General features: G+C 51.6%; 1 protein-coding gene across 1 annotated transcript in view; it reads left to right on the forward strand.

The window, feature by feature from the left end:
* The first annotated feature begins 2,272 nt into the window (after positions 1 to 2,272).
* The window catches only part of RAB6B (RAB6B, member RAS oncogene family), a 60,100-nt gene continuing 42,177 nt past the window's right edge, over positions 2,273 to 20,195 (forward strand). Inside the window, exon 1 of the mRNA XM_023260548.2 lies at positions 2,273 to 2,484. Within this exon, the coding sequence (XP_023116316.1) occupies positions 2,415 to 2,484 (70 nt within the window). The 5' untranslated portion in view covers positions 2,273 to 2,414. The remainder of the gene's footprint in view (positions 2,485 to 20,195) is intronic.

Below are 20,195 nucleotides of genomic sequence, written 5' to 3' on the forward strand. Positions count from 1 at the left end.
TATGCAGCAACAGATGTATCTTAGGAACATAATGTTAAGAAAAATGCACGTCATGGGGAGACAATACAGTTTGATACCTTATATAAAGTTCAAAGGATGCAAACAAAAGTATTGTTGAAGGACATATCCAAATGTGATAAAACCCAAAGAAAAATCAGAGTTTTTTCTGCTTTGAGGAGGGAGGAAGGGAAAAGGGCACAGGGGAGGAAACAACCAGAGATCTCAAAAGTACTGTAACTTTGAGGGCTTGGAGGTGCCAAGACAGGCCTGTGTTCCATCCACCCCCCCCCCCTACTGCCCACCACCTTGTGTGCAGAGGACCAACCAGGTGATCAGAGAAGGTATACGACGTGCCCAGGCTCACCTAAAAGATGGTACACTTCCTGTCACATCTCAGCTGCTTTGTCTTGCCACTGACAATGTCCCCAGTAAAGGCTGAGAGGGTGCAGGAAGACAGCACCAGGTGGCAACTTGACTATGATTCCTCTGGAACCTTGGTGGAGGGACCACTCAGAGGTAGGAAGGGCTGTGGCATGGGAGCGTCTTCCAGAGCCTCCTTCAGCCCCATGCTGGATGCAGTCTCCTGAGAGAATGAGAACCCCAGAGCGGAAGTACAGTGGGAGTTTGGAGGGTCCCCCTGAGCCTGATGCCGGGCACAGTGGAGTAGATATCCCAGAGTGCTGGCCTGCAATCCCTGAGGCTCCAAACCAAAGGTGACTGAGAAATAGAACAGCTGTTCTGATTTGCGTTCTAGACATTAGCTCAAACGTTCTACAACTATTTAGTAGGCTCTCAGCTAGATCCTTGAGATCCTATAGTGGAGCTTCAACAGCTGCTTTCATGGAACTCACTTTCTAGTTTTTAAACAAGCAATGAGAGAGGGGCTTTAGGTCAACAAACCAGGGAGACACCCCAGTCAAGCCCTGTAAGTCAGAAAGTGGGTAGCAAATGTTCCTTGGTAATACCTGGGGATTGAGATTGTTTCTCATTCTTTCTTTCTCTCTGCATGCGAGCGCGCGCGCGCACACACACACACACACACACACACACACACACACACAGCCTGTTCCCAAATTAATGTTCTTTGAACCGCTGTAAGGAAGGAGGTGGTAGGAGAGTAGTAGGCAGCTTTGTGAAACCTGCATTAACCAGAATGCCTTACCATATGGCTGTCCTGAGAATGCTTCTAACACTTGGGATCCCTTGTTCTCACCCACTCACAACCTGTCCTTTGTGCCTCAATGGGCCAGTGACATACAGGGGGTAATGGAAGGCCACCCTCCCGGCCTCTGGGAGCGCATTGTCCAGATACAACTAATTGCCAGGGCAAGCAGTAGTCTTGTCAGCCTGGTGGCCCCAGGGTCAAGAACTCCAGAGCACTGTCTGGAGTCGGCCACACTGATATTCCGGATGTCATTGCTCCTTCTCACCCAGGGGACAACAGACTTAGGGTAAAATTCTCTGTAGGAGAGGTGGGCTTCAGAAAGGCACACCTTGGACTGGTCCTCGTCTCTTGCTGGCCAGGTCTGAGGTGACACCTATGACCCCACAGAGGCACCCAGAGGAGGGATCTGGACCTAGAGAGGGGAGGGCAGGCTAGAGGCCCCACGGGGTGACAGTCGAGCCAGTCTACCCGCACATGGTCCACCACACAACCTGGCTCTCCCCCAACCTCCTTTCCTTTCTGTCTTCTCATAAGGCCGTGCATCTGCGGCGTCGCGGGAGGTGGAAGAAGGGACTGGCATCTAGGTTTTAAAAGACCAGAAACAAACGTCCCCTGACAATTTCTCAGTTTCTCCTGTCATTTTTCTGGATTCAAAGGAGGGGCAGAGTTAAGAGTGGGGAAGACAGACGTAGTGGGGCAACGAGAGACGGCCCGATCCGGGGGTCCCCCGGAGGCCGGGCCAGGCGGTTCTCTCCCGCCGAGTGTGGGCTCGCGGTGGGCGGGCGGACGCCCCCAGCCCCGCAGCGCCGCGGGCCCCGCATGACATCAGAGGCTGGGGAGCGCGCAGAGCGCAGGCGCCGACCGAGGAGGGAGACGGGAGGGGGCCGCGGCGCGCGGCTCGAGAGAGCGCTCCTCCGCCCCGCGCGCCGTCCCTGCGCCCCGCTCCGCCCGCGCCTCTCTGTCCGCGCCGCGCCTCGGGCGTCCAGAGCGCGCCCCTCGCACCGCAGCGAGCGCCGCCCGCAGCAGCCCAGCCCCAGCCTCCTCCTCCTCCGCCGCCGCCGCCGCCGCCGCCGCCGCCGGACACGCAGCCGCAGGCCGGGGCCGGGACGCAGCTGGGGAGTCAGGGACGCGCGCAGCCAGCCCTTCCCCCTCCGGCTCCCGCACCGCCGGCCGCCTCCCCTCGCCCTCCTCCTCCCTCCCTGCTCCTTCGCTTCTCCTCCTCCTCCTGCACGGCCCAGCTGCCAGCACCATGTCCGCAGGGGGAGATTTTGGGAACCCACTGAGAAAATTCAAGTTGGTGTTCCTGGGGGAGCAGAGCGGTAAGTACCCCGCTTATTCTCTTGGCTTGGCGCCGCGCCGAGGCGACCCCTGCCGCCAAATCATCCGCCCCGTTAGGGCCCCGGCGCCGGCTCGGAAAGGCCCCTCCAAACCCGGGCGGAGGGGAGGGATGGGGATGTGGGGGTCGAGGCTGGCTCGGGCGGGGCCAGGCAGGGGAGGGGCCCGGGGTAGGGATGGAGGGGGCGCTGGGCCCCAGGTGGGAGTGAGGGTGGGAGGTGGGGTGCGGGGCGAGAGCTGCGGGGCCGGTGCGGCGCGGCGGGGGGCCGGAGGGCGGCGGCTCGCTCGGCGGCGCCGGCCGGGGCGTGAAAGCGCCGGGCTCGCGGGCTCGCTCGCACTGCGGCACCGGCTGCGGGCGACCGCGCAGGTGGAGGGGTGCCCGCGGGGTCCGGGAGAGGATTGGCGCCCCTCTTCGGAGAACGAGGCAGGGCCGGCGTCTGGTCGGGGGGCTTCCTGCGGACCCTGCCGGACCCATGTTTAATGACGGGCACGTCCGGGCCCTGGAGCCCAGGGCCGCGGGGGAAGGCCAACACCTGTCTCCTGTGGAAGGAGCGGGCTCAGGCTGTAGGGGAACCGGGCGCCTACCTCCCCTGGCCTGCGTCCGACTGGGCACGGAAGGTTCTAGACGCTGCCCTGTGCCAGCGTGCGTTAGTGTCTCTCGGGCTCAGGGTCTGGGCGAGGACAGCAAGGGTTCCCTCGTGCGAGGCCGATTTGGGGGATGGTACAGGGCGCCGCGCACCAAGAGGCGGCGAAGCCTGGCGCTGGGCAGAGAAAGGACCAGGCGACACGCCCTGCCTGGCTTCCCAGCACCCCTCCTGAGAGCGTTGTCGGCGGAGGAGGCTTCCCACCCCCACCTCCCAGCTCACCGCCAGTCTTGGGGGAGGGGAGGTCACCGTGGCAGCCGGCCAGGGCCGGGGGGGGGGGGGGGGTTGGGGGAAGGAGACAAACGGCTTCCCTGCCGCCCAGCAGCCTCCCCAGGGAGAGCATCTCTGAAACCCGGGTTGGCCCCAGGGTGGGACGACCAGAGTGAAGAGTGTGGACCCCTCTGACACCTGTAGGAAGGAGTGGTTCTCAGTGCACCTCTCCAGAGGTCTCTCCCCTGGGGCTGCAGAGGCGCAGGCTGGGCCTTGCCCAGCTCACCTCAGGAAGAACGTGGTTGCTGGGGACAGCACCCCCAGCTCTTGTTTTGCAGACCAGTCCAGTTCACCTGGTTTGGTGCCTGTCTGTACAAGGAGCTGAGACACAGGCAACCTTAGGAGGACCTTGTGGGCTCAGGAAACAGTGCTACTGTGGTGTGTGTACATGTGGGTTGTGAAGGTCGCATGGCAGTCTCCTGTGTTGCTGCTCATTACCTGAGATGGATGGTTGAGAGAAGGATGTCAGACATGGTCAGACCCTAACACGGGGGTGCATCCTGGGGCCAAGCAGGGCATTTCAGAACAAGATCAACTGAGCCAGGCAGTCCAGTGCCCTGGACTCTGAGTTTCTGATTTTAATAGAGTCCAGTTTCAGAGCTCACTTTTCCCATGCTTGCAGGGATTTCAGGGGTCTTCACATCCCAGTGCTGATCTTACCCAGCCCGGAGCCCTGGGAGAGAACTCTGAAGGGATCAGGCATCCTGGGAGTTGAATTCCTACGTGGTTTGCCTTGAGCAGAGTTTGAGGCCTCTCTGAGCCTCAGTTTCTGCCTCTGTGAAATGGTTGCTTGAGGGCACTTCTCTTCCTCCTCCGTGTTTCCCCTGTGCCTCTCAAAGGGCCTGGACCCTGGTAGGTTCTCAAGAAACATTTGTTTATCCCAAGTCTGAACTTGCTTCAGTAAAGGACCAGGGCTTTGATGAGACTGTCTCTTGTGAGTTTGAGTGAAAACTCTAGACTCACTCAGAATCTCTTATGGGTTGAGGTCCCTGAGGAGCCTTGCAAACCCCCTTTGTTCCTAAATCACAGAAATGAGAGTTTAGGGCCTTAGAGATAGAGCCCCCACCTTGCATGAGTAGATTAGAACTCTGAGCCCAGGGGTGGGGAGGGCTTGGAGAGAGAGAGAGAGCCCCCATTGGTGTGTTGCTAGCACTTCTGGGGCTAGAAACCACATCTTCTGTTCCCAATCATTAATGTTGGGAATCAAGATGACCTTGAATTGGGGAAACAAAGAATTGGGGAGCCTTCCAGAGTTGAGGTGAGGATTGCCATTCTCTGACCAGACTTGTGGCTGGGTTAGGTGACCTGGGAGGAATGCTGGGCTATTTGGTTGGGGGCAGGGTTTGTGGGCCCTGGGAACACAGTCATTAGAGACAAAAGACTGCCATCAGTGAGTTTGGCTATTGGCTACTCTGGTTCCTTCTGGCTGGGATCCCTAGGGCCCTGAGAAGCCCTGAGTATATCATTAGTGGGTTGTGTACCTTGTATTCTGCATGGCTTTTGGGACCCCCCAAGTTAGGTGGGGATCATATGCATCCCTGAGCCTGATGGGATGGGGGGGAGGGATTGCCTTCATAGCCGTTGCTTCTGTCTTGCCTGCACACAGTTTTGTGTGTGTTGATCCTTTGTGCCACTGCAGTCTCTGCAGTGCAAGGAGCCCCTGAGGTCTGGCCCTCCTGCCACCCTGGCTCTCCCTCTCTATGTGACCTCGGAGGGCCCTCACCTTCTATACCTGGGACACTTGGGCCAGCTGAGCTTGACAGAGCCTTCTAGAGGAGCATGCACGGGTCTTCCTATATGAGCTGACTCCCTTGGATAGAGGCCAGGGGAAAGGGCTGGAGGGATGTGGCCTTCCCTTGTTTCCTGTGCCTGCTATAGTGGTGGCATCTCCCTAGACCAGTAGATGAGGACAGCTAGATTCCAAAAAGGAGTACCCAACCCGGAGCCCAGTGATGAGAAGAACACCCTGAAATAGATAATCCCAAGAGGGCATCAAGCCTTCAAAGATACCAGGACCTGGTTTGAGTGGGAAGACCTTAAGGAACCACTCTAGAGAGAACACCTCAGCCCAGGAGAGAGCCCACTTCCTGGCAGCAGAATGACGCTGTCCCCTGGACCATGGACTACAGGCTTGCTGTCTGTGTCAATCTGGCAGGGCGTGGGGTTGTGGAAAGGGTGCTGTGGATCTAGAATGAGTAGATTCTTTGCAGTAGGAAGGCTGTGCAATGCTGCTGGTGTTCAGATGGCTCTCTCTGGGCCTTTTGGCCATGGCCTTGTGCTGATGGCAGTGGCAGGGGATGGTGTGGAGGGCGAGGCACACTAATCTCAACTGCGACTCTTGGTGACATCCAGAGAAGAGAGGCATGAGCAGGTGTCTTAGGAAAGAGAGGGGGCCTGGGGGACACATGCCTTCCTCCTAAGTTCAGATGGCATTCTGTGGGGGTTTAGGCTTCCTTCAGTGCATCTGGGTGTGTGGTGGGGACTAGGGATGTGGGATATGCCTGTTGGGTGTTCTAGCCTCTTCTGATCTCCCTTCCCTTTGACTCCTCCTGCCAAAGCAGGAAGATTGAGGGACACCACAAGTTGGGTCTGTGTTCCCAGGCTGAGGCCAGCAGGACAGCTTCTCTCTCTGACCTGCCTTCTCCTTGTCCTTTCCCTGGCAGTTGTGCTCTGGAGGTGCCATCACAGTGAGCATGATGGGAATGGCATTCTCAGAGTATACAACACAGTGACTGTGCACACAGCTTTGGCCATTTAGTCACTCATCCCTCTCCCCACCCCCACCCATCACTCTCTCCTTTCCTCCTTCCATCATCCATTTATTTATTTAGTCAGACCTTTGAGTGTATCCCTGCCTCCTGGAACTTATGGTCCACTGGGGACTTCAGACATTTGTGGATATAATTACAGTAAAGGTCTGTGCAAGCGAAGACAAGAGAACAGCTGCTATGGAAGCACACAGCACGGCGTCCCACCCACCTTTGTCAGCAGGTGTCAGAGATGGCTTCTAAGGCTTCAGAGGAGGAGATGCTTCTATAGGCAACTGGCTGGTGCTCCTTTGGTGGGCTGAGTACAGGGAGTAGGTCTTGCGAGGGGCCCACCCTCTCGAGGGAGCTTTGTCTGTTCTCCCTGCTGTGGAGAAGAAGTGTGTGGGGGTGGGGAGCAAGAGGATGAGGGTGTCTGGCTTGCCAGTGCTGAGGAGGGGCTGTCCCCGACTGTCATCCCATTCCTCTGGGTTAAGGAGTCTTCAGTGCCCCTCCACTGCCTGGAGGGCTCCTCCTGCCCCTCCCAAGGCCTGGCTCAGCCTGACCCCTGCCCTCCCACCACACACCCCCGTAACCACATAGGGCGCCCTTTGTTGACCTGGGGATTGTATCTGCAGCCCATCCCGATGTCTCCTTCCCAACACCTCCCAGATCCCCTCCCTCTGCTGTGCCCAGCCCACCTGGGCGCTCACCATGGAGTAGCTTTGGTTTCTTTCTGAGCATTTTTAAAAAACTATCACATGTTGCCCCATGACCTGTCTGTTGTCTCAGTTATTCTGGATTTTTAAATGTTTATTAGCTTTTTAAGAAACAAAACCCCTAACTGAATTTTAAGCCCCTCAAACATGAATTTAAGCACCTGAGAGGACTAGATCTTAGTTCCTTTCCCCTTCTCCCCATCTGCAGGAGACTTTTGCTCATTAAATATCTGGATTTAAAAATGATGAGATTATCCTCACTGTTTGATATTTACTGATGGTCCATCAGTAGATTAAAAGTGAGGGGAGTCAAGGCAGTTTGAAGCAGGATTCTTCATCCTGACACCTGCTGCTTTCTCGAGCTAGGAGATTTTTACCAGAAACACTTAAAAATCTTTCACATTGGGTTGAAGCCTTTAGCCTCGGTTGTGCCCAACCCATAGTACATCTCACAGAAGGTGAAATTCTCAAGGAACTCTCATCCCCACCACCTTCTCTAAAGAAATATGAGAAAGCAGTAAGGCCACCAGAGGTGGGAAGGAAGGGATATGCCCAAATGGGATGTTGCCAGAGCTTACTGCGAGATTGAGCATAAATCCAGTTGCTCTGTTCCTCAGTTTCTGGGTCTTGTTTTTGCTCCTCCCACTTTTTTCCTTCCTTTCCTCAGTGTCTGGAATGATGGCGGGGTACCTTGGATGTGGGCCCAGAATGTTGGCTTTATTTGTTTAAAGAGGTGTGCATGAGATGAGAAAATCAGATGAGACACCATGATGAGAATTAACCTGTACTTGGTAGAAGACAAACGTGGCACCCTCCATGCTAAGGGTCAGAGACAAGAGAACTAACCAGAAGAGAGAAATGAGACCGTTAGATTATGTTCTGGCTATGCAGATGTAATTGTACCGTGATTTTTTGTGATCCCATTATCATTTGCAGCCCCCAAATTATAATGAATCCCACTAAAATACAACAAAATAATCTCATTGTCCTTTTTTACTTATAACATCCATAAACTCAGCCAATGAATATTTAACTTGGTAGGTGTTACCTTGACCTTGCAAACTCCTTGGGGGCAAATCTGAGGGTGGTACCATCTGTGTCCCATCTAGGCTGTGAAGTCTCTCTGTCCTTTACACTCTGTGTCTTCCGCTGTTGCTGAATGAATGAACCATTGAATGTGCAGTGCTGCCTGATCTTAATGTAATGACTTAAAGAAATTATTGGGCAGAACCATTGATCAAGGTGAGAAAAGATTAGGGTAAAAAGCAAAATCCATAGACATCAGAGGTGAACTGCTAGAAAAACTGTGCTGGACATTTTCTCAACTGTCCACTATCATCCTTTTCCATTTCTCAGCACAGAGAAGAGAAGATGGGGGAGGTTGCCAGGGAGAAGTATCAGACTCACATTGAGATGAGCAGCTTTGTTAGAGCCAAAAAGACAGGCCCCAGGAAATGGGGCCCCAGGCAAGGCCTGAGGGCACTGAGGCATACGCCAGTCTCTGCTGCTTGGGACTCAGAAGGAGAGGAGAAAGATTCATAACACCTATAAACTCCTAGGGGTTCTTTATTGTATCTTAGGGCTTGAAATTTCCAGCTTTCCTTTTTATTTTCATAACTTTTGTCCTAAACTAAGTGGGATCTTGTTTTAAAAGTAAACGTTCACTGCTATGAGTACTTTGTCATTTTGGTGAAGTGATTTATTTTTAGTAGAAAACAGATTTATTCTGGTCTCTTGGTAACAAGACCAGTGGGAGCCCAGGTGACTCAATCACGTGTTCTGGGCCAGGCACCACCTGTTCCCAGGTGGGGGCCTACCCAAGGGACAGGGCAGGGTCCAGGAAAAAACAGATAATATCCTGCTCCTGAGGGCAGAAAAAAGCCTTAAAAGCAAAGGTTACTTCCAGGAAATGCATTAGAACACTGGCCACCTGATGCCCCATAGTTGCTGTGGGTAGTGGGCCAGGGAAGAAGGAAGACTTCAGTTGTGTGCGTTCTGTGATAGAAATCACAGCTTTCTTCCAAGAGCTGGATGGACAGTTTGGGAAAGGGCATGATGCCTTAGTGGGATTTCCCCCAGAGAAAGGGACTTCCAGCATTAGGTTAACCAGCTCACCCAGCTTCCCCTGTGGCTGGAGATGAGGTATGAGGGCAGGTCACAGAGGCTGGCCATGAGCTGGGGCTTTATTCTGAGGGAAGTGGGGAGCTGGTGGAGGATCCTCAGCTGGGGAATGGCTCAGTCACATCTACACCTAGGAAGGATTCTTTATTCTAAGGGTTTGGAGAGGATGATGGGAAATGGAGCTAACCTTCCTGGGTTTCCGTGTTCTTCCTCCAGTTAACCTCAGATGGCATTTAAGAATACACTCTATGCCCTAGGCTCCACACAGGGCACTTTTCTTTCCGGCATCCTGTGATAGATGTGAAATTCTCCCTGTTTTGCATGTCAGGAGACAGGGGTTCAGGGAGAGCAGGTCATGGCCACAGACTTACTGCTAGTGTGAACCCAGTCCTTGAACCCGTAGTCCATGAACCCAGGTCACTATGAGAAGCACATAGTGATCTGTTAGACCTCATGCCTCAAAGGCAGGTTCAGGCCCTGTTGTGGGGAAAAGAGGACAGAACACTGAGGCCTTATAGACAAGAGGTCTGCCATAAATGTCTCCTCGGGAATCATGTGCCAAGCTCTTTGCTGAGGAATGGATCACAACATGGGGGTGGGTGGGAGGAGGTCTTTGATTCCCTTAGGCTGGTGAGAGGGCACTGGGGCCCTGAACAGAGAGGAGGGCAGGGGGATAGCTCTAAGAAGCAAGCAGTCTCTCCAATCTGATTGAGCTGGATTGCATATCAGACACTGCATTCTTACATAGAATGAACTGCTTATTTGGGGTGGTTTGAAGGGAGTTGGTTGGAGAGGATGTGGGGCAGTTAAAGCCTTCCCAAGTCAGTCCTGCACACCATGGACAAGATGTCATCTGGGTTCTAGCTGAGAACTAAATCCTAGGAAGGGAAGAACCAATCAAACTAAGTGGCTGGTTCCCACCTGCTCTGGGGTAACCCTTCTCCTGGCCTCATCCTCCCTTCAGGCCTGGAGATATCAGGGCCCGGAGATCCTGATTCTGTTTGGGGTCAACCACCAGCAGCCTCTGTGGTTGGATAAGCCCACGGTGTTCTCTGGCTTTCTCAATATATCCTCGGAAGCTGCTGGATGGATGACCACTCAGGCTGATGGAGCTCTAACTCTGGTCCTGTAATTCACAGCTAGCTCAGGGTATGATGCCAAGTTAGTAACACTCTCAGCCTGGAGATTGCATTGCTGGCTAGAGAGGTCAGAGGAACTGCAGAGATGAAGGCATGTAATCAGGGCCTCTGCTAATTATATCCCCCCAAACTCCCCTGGACAGTCCCAGTGCAGAGTCCTCTCCAGTCTGCTACCTCTTTTTCTGGGAGGCATTCTTGGCCCTCTTCCCTGGTGTGCCCCCAGGGCTCTGTGGCTCCTCTCTTCTGACGGTGTGTTTGACTCAGGTTGCCAGGCAATCGGGATGGGGCTATCCTGCCCTCCCTGCTGGCGGGCAGTTATTCCATACCGAGGACCTTTGGTGAGGACAGCAGAACAGGTGACAGCTCCCAGGTACCCCTACTCCAGGATACTTCTTTCTGCAGCCAGGTGGGTGTGTGGTAAGCAGAGAGGGCTGGGAAAGGGCTGGCACCAACAGGGGTGTGCAGTCACCCCACCAGACCAGCCCCAGCTCCTGCTCCTGCTCCAGCACCATCACTTACTGGTGCTCCTAAGCCATGCACTTCTGCCCCAGCCCCACTTCTCACTCTCTGGGTGGTGCTGGGATATAACAGGACCACCCTCTGCTCATTTTTCTCATCAGACAGCAGGGCAATCCTTACCTTGTTGAGGTTGCATGAAGATCTAATACATCAGTACATGGCGCACGGTGAATGCTCAAGTGATAGGTAATTTTGTTAATGAAACAGTGACAGCAATCCCCCCTTTTATAGATGAATGAGAGAGAAGTAGGGTGGAAGTTTTGAGAATCACCCATTGGTCCTCTTGTGTAGTGAGCTGCATAGCCTACATCCTTGTGATCTGATGAGTGGAGCTGTGTACCCATTTTATAAACAAAGAAAGTGCGTCTCGAAGAAGGAAAGGCTTTAGCACAGATTGCAGGACCCAGAATGGTTACTGCTAACTGGGAGGAGCTCCCAGGCCTCTGACTCCCTGGTTGGCATTTTTCCACTGCCCGTCCCAGCAGAATTGGGACAGATTCACCTAGCCTTGCTCTGCTGGGCCCCCACAGCTGCTCCCAGGAAGAGTACCTCATCTTCACGGCTCTGTAACTTCCCCAAGGACAAGGAGTGCAGCCTGGGTAGACCACAGGGGCTGAGGCTTTGCCATGTTGTGATTAGAACAGTGCTTGGTGAGGTAGGCAGGTGATAAATCTCAGCCAGTGTTAATGTGACTATTAAAGCACACAAGCAAGGCTGTGGGTGTGGTCTGCTGGGGGAGTCAGGGAAGGCTTCCCAGAGGAGGTTTTGCATAGTGAGAGGGAATTCATAGGCACACAAGGGAAGCATCTTGAGCGGAGGGCCCAACTATGCCAAGGTTGGGGGCTGGGAGGGGCTTGGAGCTTCTGGGGGAATTGGGTGTAGTTCAAGGTGACTGGACTCTGGCGTAGGTGTGGGAGGTGAGGTCATGAGCATAGTTAGAAAAAATCATTGAACCTGGAGAAGTGGGCAGGTTCAGGCCTCAGAGAATCTTGCTTCTACACACAGGGTCTGTGTCTTCCCTGCAGGCAGTGGGGACCCCCGGGTGGTTTTGACCAAGGAGGGACATGCTCATGGATTAGAAGACAAAGATGAATATGGCCTGATTGGAGGCAAGAGATGCAGGCAGCCTGAGCCAGGCCATGCAGGGAACAGTCAGAGAATGGAACACAGAGGAGGGTTTGTGAGCCTGAGCTTCCAGCTCTGAGATTTAGACCTCTGGGTACATAGATTTTATTGGTTCTTTCTCTATGTGGTGAAAACTTTGGGGCAATGAAGGGTTGTAGGGGAGGGGCTCCTGTCCTTCTCTACAAGGCCACACTGTACTCAGATGTACCCAAACTGGCCTCCTTGAACTCCTCTGTCCTTCCTGCCTCCACAATGCCCTGGGTCCCCTAACTGCTTCTGTCTGCCAAAGGGGTGCTCCAGGGCTGCTGGCTGCCCTTCCAGACTCTTCCCCTCTGCCACCTGCTCAGGTTGGTTATTAGATAACTGTACCCCTAGCCTCCTGGTCTTTGGGTATGTGAACTTGCCTGCCTCTCTGGTCATTGGGTGCGTGAGCTCCCCTGGTCCTTTGTGCGGCCTCTTATCATTCCTTCCCTTTCTGGGTTCCTTTTCTTTTCTTTTTTTTTTTTTTTAATTTTTTTTTTCAACGTTTATTTATTTTTGGGACAGAGAGAGACAGAGCATGAACGGGGGAGGGGCAGAGAGAGAGGGAGACACAGAATTGGAAACAGGCTCCAGGCTCTGAGCCATCAGCCCAGAGCCCGACGCGGGGCTCGAACTCACGGACCGCGAGATCGTGACCTGGCTGAAGTCGGATGCTTAACCGACTGCGCCACCCAGGCGCCCCTCTGGGTTCCTTTTCCAACAGATGCTTGACCCACTGTCTTTGCTTTCTCCCATGGATTCCCTTGCTCTTCTCTGATGAATTCTAGCTCCCCAATAAGCTTAGGGGCCTGTGAAAACTTGAGGGAGAGCAGCATTATATAAGGGAGAGCCCCTCTCCCTGACTTGGAGACAGAAACCCAACTTCAAGTGGCTGCACAAAAAGTGAATGGCAAGAGCCAGGGAGCCAGAGTAGAGGCAGGGGACTGCCATCCTGAACCCAGCCCTAGACCAGAGAGGGCAGCCTGTTCAGGTTAGTTGATGTAGTCCCCCGCCCGTGGGTCAGCTCATGGTCTGTTCTCAAGGACTGAAACCTCACCCTGCAAAGCCCTGGTGACCCCTGCTCCCTATCCCTCCTGTCTTCTGCTCAGGTAGTGCCCATGCACGTTAGTAAGCACCCAGCTGGGTATTCCTTTGTCAGTGTGGCTAGTGAGTGAAGAATATCCTAATTGTCAGTAATCAAGCACATTTTAGTCACTGCCCATGACCCCTCTGAGCAGTGCCAGATTAATCGTCTGAGGTCACAGTGGGTAAGGAGACCCGTCCCCTTGCTTGGTGCTCAGCAGAGGTGTCACCCTTGCCTGGAGTTGCTGGCCTGGAGAAAAATAGACCCTGAAGCTGGCCACAAGCAGCTCAATGCAGCTTTGACCATTTGAACCCCTTCTGGTTCCTCCATTGCCCCTACCCCTGGGGCAGAGGCAGGACCAAGAGACCCATCCCTGGTTCAGGACTGAAGAGCTGTGATGGTGGCCTCCACACGAGAGACAGGTCCCACTGAGGATTGTGTGCTACTTTGGATAGACGTGGAGAAAACGTTCTGTTCTGACCCTGTTGATGAGCAGGGAGTAAACACTGTGCAGAAGAGATTAAGTGAAGCATTTAGAACAAGTGTTTCTTGTTTTCCCATCCAGTGAAGGGAGAGGGCTAGGAGGACAGAACGGGGAAGGGAGAGCCATGGAAGTGCTGAGATGGGGAAGGGACGTGCTCTCACCAGACACAGATGGACCTAGGTGTGCCAGTCACAGGGCTTGTGGGCCAGCACTGGTGCCTTGGGAAAACCAGGGTGGTTTGCAGCTCTGGGCGGCAGTGCCGTGCATCCCAGGTTCTGTCCAAATAGAATGAAGGGCTGGAGGTTCCCGTGGAGGCACTGGTGTGTGCTGGGTACAGGAGTGAGGGGACCCATTCTGTGTTCGGGTCGAGGACAAGGTGAGGAACCAGGGCTGTGGCTGCTGCTGTGAGGAGGGTTGAGGACCACCAGCCAGGTAGAGCTGGAGTGGAGAGAAAGGCTCTTACCTTGTCCTGGGGAATGAGAGAGGATGTTCAGCAGCACCAGTGCTCCAGTGCTGGGCTTCAAAGAGCAGACACAGTTTTGTCCCTCCCTCCCAGAGTCAGGTTGGCTCTGCCCCACTGGGACCCTGCAGTTCCCAGCTCGGGCGGCTGTGAGTAGGGTCAAGTCTTGGGACCAGGAGATCTTTGTTTAGTTCTGCTCTTCTCTGAGTAGAGAGCACCTCTGAGAAGGTTTCTTTCTGGGAGAAAAAAGGCTCCTCCCAAAGTAGTCAATTTTTATGATTGAATACCTGTAGCACCAGGATCCAGCAGTTCTCTGATTCCAGTTAAGTCTCCCCTCCCCTCCCCGACATCCAGCCAAAGCACTGCGGCTGCTGCCCAGATCGGAAGATAATACAGTCCTGAAAAAGTGCCCAGCTAACCTCCCACCTTGGTTCTCTTGCATTTACGTCACAAGAGGGCAGAGCCCAGCTCTCTCCTGCCTCCATCATGCAGCAGAAGGGCCACTCAGCCAGCGTTCTGGTCTGGAGAGCTCGTCCATCCACCTCAGCTTGGGGAGGGCTGGATGTGATGTGCAAGAACTGTGCAGAGCAGTGTGCAAATGCACGATGTAGTTGACACAACAGGGGCCCAGCCTTTGCCCCCATCCCCCCCAGCCTCTGTCCCAGGCCAGCTTTTAGCTTCTGTCTTGAGGCAGAGAGACCCTTGAGATTCTTCTGCAGGTGACCAAGCCACCTCACCACTATAGGAGAGGAAGCAGAGACTGAGTGAAGAGTAGAGGTGGTGTCTCTTAGGAACGTGTAAATGTGAGTGTGGCAGATGCGACCTCAGGTGACGCCGAATGAGTCATGCCCTTGCATAGCACTCCCCTTGAATGCACATGGAAACTGAGGCTTGCCTCTGGCCAGTATGGTATGACAGAGGTGATGGGTGTCCCTCCATGGTTATTTCTGCAGAAGACCCCTCTTTCTAGCCTTGAAGACATGAGCCGCCATGTGTGAGAAGCCCTGTGAGGGGTCATGTGGCAGACAACTATGGGTGGCCTCTAGGAAATAAGAGTGGCCTCTGGCTGGCAGCCCCACCAAATTGGAACAAACCACAAGGAACTGAATTCTGTCAACAATCACAGGAGCTTGGAAGAGGATGCCAAGCCCCAGAAGGAAGTGTAGCCTTGCTGATACCATGATTACAACCTTGTGAGTCCCTGAGCAGAGGACCCAGCTAAACCATGCCCAGACTCCTGCCCACAGAAACTGTGAGATAATCAGTGTGTGTTACTTTAAGCCGCTAAGGTTGTGGTGTTTATTACACAATAACCAATAACTACTACAGATGGGGTGAAGATTTTCCAGGGAGCAGACACCTTAGCGATGCCTTTGTTTTGCAGACAAGGAGTTAGAGCATCTAGGAAGGGGCCAGGACCTGCCCCAGGTTAAGCAGCTGGCTGAGGCCACCCAAAGCAGATAAGAGGGAGACCCCTGGGAGTGGGGTCCTGTTTCCTGCTCTGCTCTTGCTCTTTCTTCATGTGGCCTTGAACAAGCCCTCTTGCTCCCTGGGCCCCCAGTTTTCCTGTCACATGCTGCATCATGTCACATGTCAGGACTGGATCAGACTTTTATCTAGCTGCTTTTCTGCCATGACTTGGTATTTTGCGGCCACTCAGATCTGTATTCCTTCTAGAACCCAGGCTTTTGTGCCTTAGTGCAGTTTACTCTGTGCTGCTCCTTGGCACTTCCTGTGTTGCGTGTTGCTACTGGGACTTTAGGAGGCTGGATCTCCTTGTCCTGAGCACACTTTGGAAAGCCTTATGGGCTCAGAGAAACCTCTGAAGTGGAGATCTGACTGTGAACCAGGAGAGATCGTGTCTGACCATGACCCTAGTGCTCTATGATTCTGGGCAGGTAGCCCCCTTCTCTGACCTCACATCTCCTCAGCTCAGTGAGGGACTTGAGCAAGATTAAATCTAGAATCCTTGATGACTCATGCCACTTCTGGTGCAGCTTTTGAGAGGGCTTCTTAGGGAACCAGAGCTTGTGGGATGGGGACTGGATGAGCCTGGCTACCATCTCCTTGTCCTGGTCCCCAGGCATCCAAGTCCAGAGGGCAGACCTCAGTATTGACTCAGGTCCCGCTGTTCCCTCCCTCCAGCCTGGCCCTCTGGCCACCCCAGTGCCTGGCCAGCAGTTGTCCCTGATTCACAAGGGCTGGAGACACAGTGCACCTCTACCTGCTGGGTGGTCCTGTGCCCACTCCCAGGCCTAGGGTCCTGGATATCTAGAAGTCTTCTCTACCTCCATAACAATGATCCCCATCTCTCAACTTCACCAGGAAGGCCATTCCCGCTCCCCAAGTGAATTGTGAGCAGGTGACCTTGAGTCACCTCCTGAGAGTAGGAGGAGGCTTCTTTCTTTTGATGTAAGGGGGAGTCTGCATGTCCAGTCTTCCGCCTACAGCTGGCTCTAGAGGGGCTGGGATTGTGCCTGGTTGCCCCCTTGTCAAAGCAACAAGGCGAGCAGCAGTGGGCAGGCTGTGTGAGAGTATACACAGGAGAGAAGAAGCCGTGGCCAATGGGAGTGCCAAGCACAATTCCCTATGCTCATGGAGACCTCAGAGACCACACCTGTGGATGTCCAGCCCAGGGGCTTCTCAAGGGGGCTGGAGATCCAGGAAGGTTCCCTGCCTACATTAGGCTGCACTCTGAACTGCCACCTTCCATCTGCCTAAACAAGGTTGCTCTCTTGGCCAGACCATAGCAGTGCCATCATGGATGGGTGCTGGGGGTCCATTGTCACAGGACCACTCTCATTAGTCCTCAGCTGACAACCTGTGAAACACATGCCATGCCTCTCAGCACTGCCTGCCCGTTCTCACTACCCCACCCTTCTCTCCCTGTTAGTGAGGCTTTTACCATCAACAACACCAGCAATATGCTTCAGGAAGAAAGGATAAACATGAGCTTGTATACTACTTTGCCAAACTCCATGCTGTGGATGGGCCAAGAGTTCCTATCAGTTAAATAAATTACCAAATTGCATTAACACCAGCCTTGTCAAAAAATCAGCTGCTGGTGGGAATTTAGCATGTGCTGTCTCCTTCTCTCAAACAAACATACATATCCTCACTATGAATTCATTTTTCATAGCACCTGTGCTGCTGCTCGGGCATGTGGACATGACTGGCCTGTGTAGGGTCTGAATGGAGTTAGGCTGAGTTTCAGGCTGTTCTGCCTACCCCACCCTGGCTCTCCAGGGAAGCCATGCCAGAGGGTAACTGTGTGTGCTGTGTGGGGGCTGTAGCTGGCACTCAAAGCTAGCAGGTACTGGTGCTGCCGTTGGGACCTGGAGGGGAGACCCTGCACCTTTTTGAAGCTGATAGGAGTGTTTGAGATGCATCAGTGAGGCAGAGAAGTTCCTGACAGCAGGTGCACTAGTTGTGGTCGGGACCAGCTCTGCAGTCCACACAAGCTGTATGGTCAGGTCTCAGGTGGTTGTCAAGAGGTCCTGCAGATGCTGTCTTGACAAGGTTCTTAGTTTCACAGCTAAGTCACCAGGGGGATTGGAGAGTTCCCACACACACTGCAGGATTGACCATGCTGGATTGACCATGGCACCTGCTGGATGGACCATGTGTGTGTGTGTCTCTGTATATGTATTTGCATGCATCTCGGTGCACGTGCACATGTGGTGGTTACACATGGGCTCTGCCCACTGAGCTGATCTGTCCAGGATTGCTCAGCCTCCTGGCCCATGGTTAGAAGGGTTCACAGCAGCTTCCCAGCTAGGTTCTGGTTCTGTAGAAGACTAAGTTGATGCCAAATACACTTACGTTCTGATTTCTTAGGAAAGCATCATGTGGACCAGAATGTTTAATAAATCAGAACAAGCCATTTGCTGAATGTGCCAGGAATCTGAGAGTCATGGATGTGTGTGTGTATGTGCATAATTTTTAAAAAATCACCATATTTTTTCTTTAACTTTTTATTTTGACATAATTTTAGGCCTTTAGGAAGGTTGCAAGAATAGTACAAAGTCTTCCCATGTGTGTCTTTCACCCAGAATGTTAACTTTTTACTGCTCTCGTAGAATTCATAATATGAGAGACGAGGGTAGGCATTTCTGCCCACATTATACATATGAGGAAGCTAAGCCTCAGAGAAGATAGTAACTAACCCAAGCAAATAAGTGACAGAGCCAGGATTAAAATCCAGATCTCTCAGATTTTTAAGTGCATGTACGCATGAGTGTGCAGGTGTCCTCCTCTGCCCAAAGAACTTTCTTTCTTGTGTTGTGGGTCTGCTAGCAGTGAATTGTTTTGGCATTTGATTCCTTTTTTCACCTTCATTTTTATTTTTATTTATTTATTTTTAAATATTTCTAAATGTTTGTTTTGAGAGAGGGAGAGAGAGAGAGCACATGTACATAAGCGGGAGAGGGGTAAAGAGAGAGGGAGACAAAGAATCCCAAGCAGATTCCAAGCTGTCAGTGCAGAGCCCAGTGAGGGGCTCAATCTCACCAACTGTGAGATCATGAACTAAACTGAAATCAAGAGTCAGACACTTAACTGACTGAACCACCCAGGCATCCCTCACCTTTTTTAAAAGACTTTTGCTAGGTATAGAATTCTGTGTTGACAACATTTTTCTTTTAGTACTTCAAAAATGTCACTTCATTTTCTTACAGTATGCATGTTTCTGACAAGGTAACAAAAATTCTTTTCTTCCATGTTTTGTTAGGTCTGTGATCTAACCTACTGTTGTTATTTTTATTTACAAAGCCAATGATCTTTTAAAGATGTTTTTCAAAGATGATATTTTTAAGCCCCAACATGGGGCTTGAACATACAACCCAAAAATCAAGAACTGCATGCTCTACCAACTAGCCAGCCAGGCACCCCAAACATTTTTAAATAATATGAAAGAAATATTACATATTTCACCGTTATTAATCATTTGTTGTGTTCATCATTCCTTTGTGTAGATCCACATTTCCATCTGGTGTCATTTCACTTTTTCCTGAGGACTTCCTTTAACATTTCTCATTGTGAGAATCTGTTGGTGATGAAATCTGTCAGTGTTGGAATGTTTGAAAAAGTCTTTATTTCATCTTTGCTTTTGACAATACATATCTGAAAGTTATTAACCTCAAGTTTTAGGTTAATAGTACTTTATGGATTTTGCTCCATTGTCTTCCTGCTTGCATTGTTTCTGAGGAGAAATTGCTGTCTTTTTATCTTTGTTTCTATGTACATAATGTGTCTTTTTTCCCTGGCTGCTTTTGTGATTCTCTATCACTGATTCTGTGCAAATGGGTTATGATGTGCCTTGGTTTCTTTTATGTTTCCTTTGCCTGGGATTCATTGAACTTTTTGGATCTGTGTGTTTAAAGTTTTATTCAAGTTTCAAATATTTTTAGTGATTATTTCTTCAAATATTTTTCCCTGTCACCACTCCCACGCAATCAGTCCTTTGAGGACTTTAATTACATATATGTTAGTCCACTTGACATCATTCCACAGCTCACTGGGCTTCCAATCGTTTATTTCTATTCTCTTTTTTTCTCTTTGTTTCATTTTAAATATCACTGTGTCTTTAAATTCATTGATCTTTTCTTCTGCAGTTAATCTGGGATTAATCTCTTGTTAATCCCATCCAGTGTATCCAGAAGTTTGATTTATGTCTTTTTAAATGTCTTCCACATCTCTAACTCTTTGAACATATGAAATGGAGTTATAAAAATTCTTTAATGTCTTTGCTGATTTGTCAAACTGTGTCAGTTTGGGGCTGATTTTCATTGCTTTTTTCCCTCCTCATTAAGGATCTATTTTATTGGTTCTTTGCATGTCTAGTTATTTTTTATTGGGTGGTAGACATTTTGAATTTTGCCATGTTGTGTGTTGGATAGTTTTCATATTCCTTTAAGTATTCTTAAGATTTGTTAGCTGGGACTGAAGTGGTGCTTAGTCTGGTGCTAATTACCACCCACTATTGAGGTGTTCTTTGCATGCCTGGTAATTTTTTTCTTGAATGCTAGATATTGTGAGTTTTGCATGGTATGTATTGGATAGTTTTTGTGTTCCTATAAATATCCTTAAGATTTGTTAACTGGGATTGGAGTGGCACTCACTAGAGTGGGGCTAATTATTGCCCACTACTGAGGCACAGCCCAGTGTCCCACAAATGATGAGGCTTTCTACTCTGACTGGTAGGAACAGGCACTATCCCCAGGTCTGTGTGGATGCCAAACAGTTTCCTTTAATCCATATGGGTGGCTCTTTCCCTAGTCTTGGTAGTTTCCTTACACACATTTGCTGATGCATCATCAGCTGAATACTGAGAATGTTCTGGAGTTCCCTCTCTCTCTCCCTCTCTC

The sequence above is a fragment of the Felis catus genome, chromosome C2 (genome assembly GCF_018350175.1).
Source record: "Felis catus isolate Fca126 chromosome C2, F.catus_Fca126_mat1.0, whole genome shotgun sequence".
Classification (NCBI taxonomy): Eukaryota; Metazoa; Chordata; class Mammalia; order Carnivora; family Felidae; genus Felis; species Felis catus.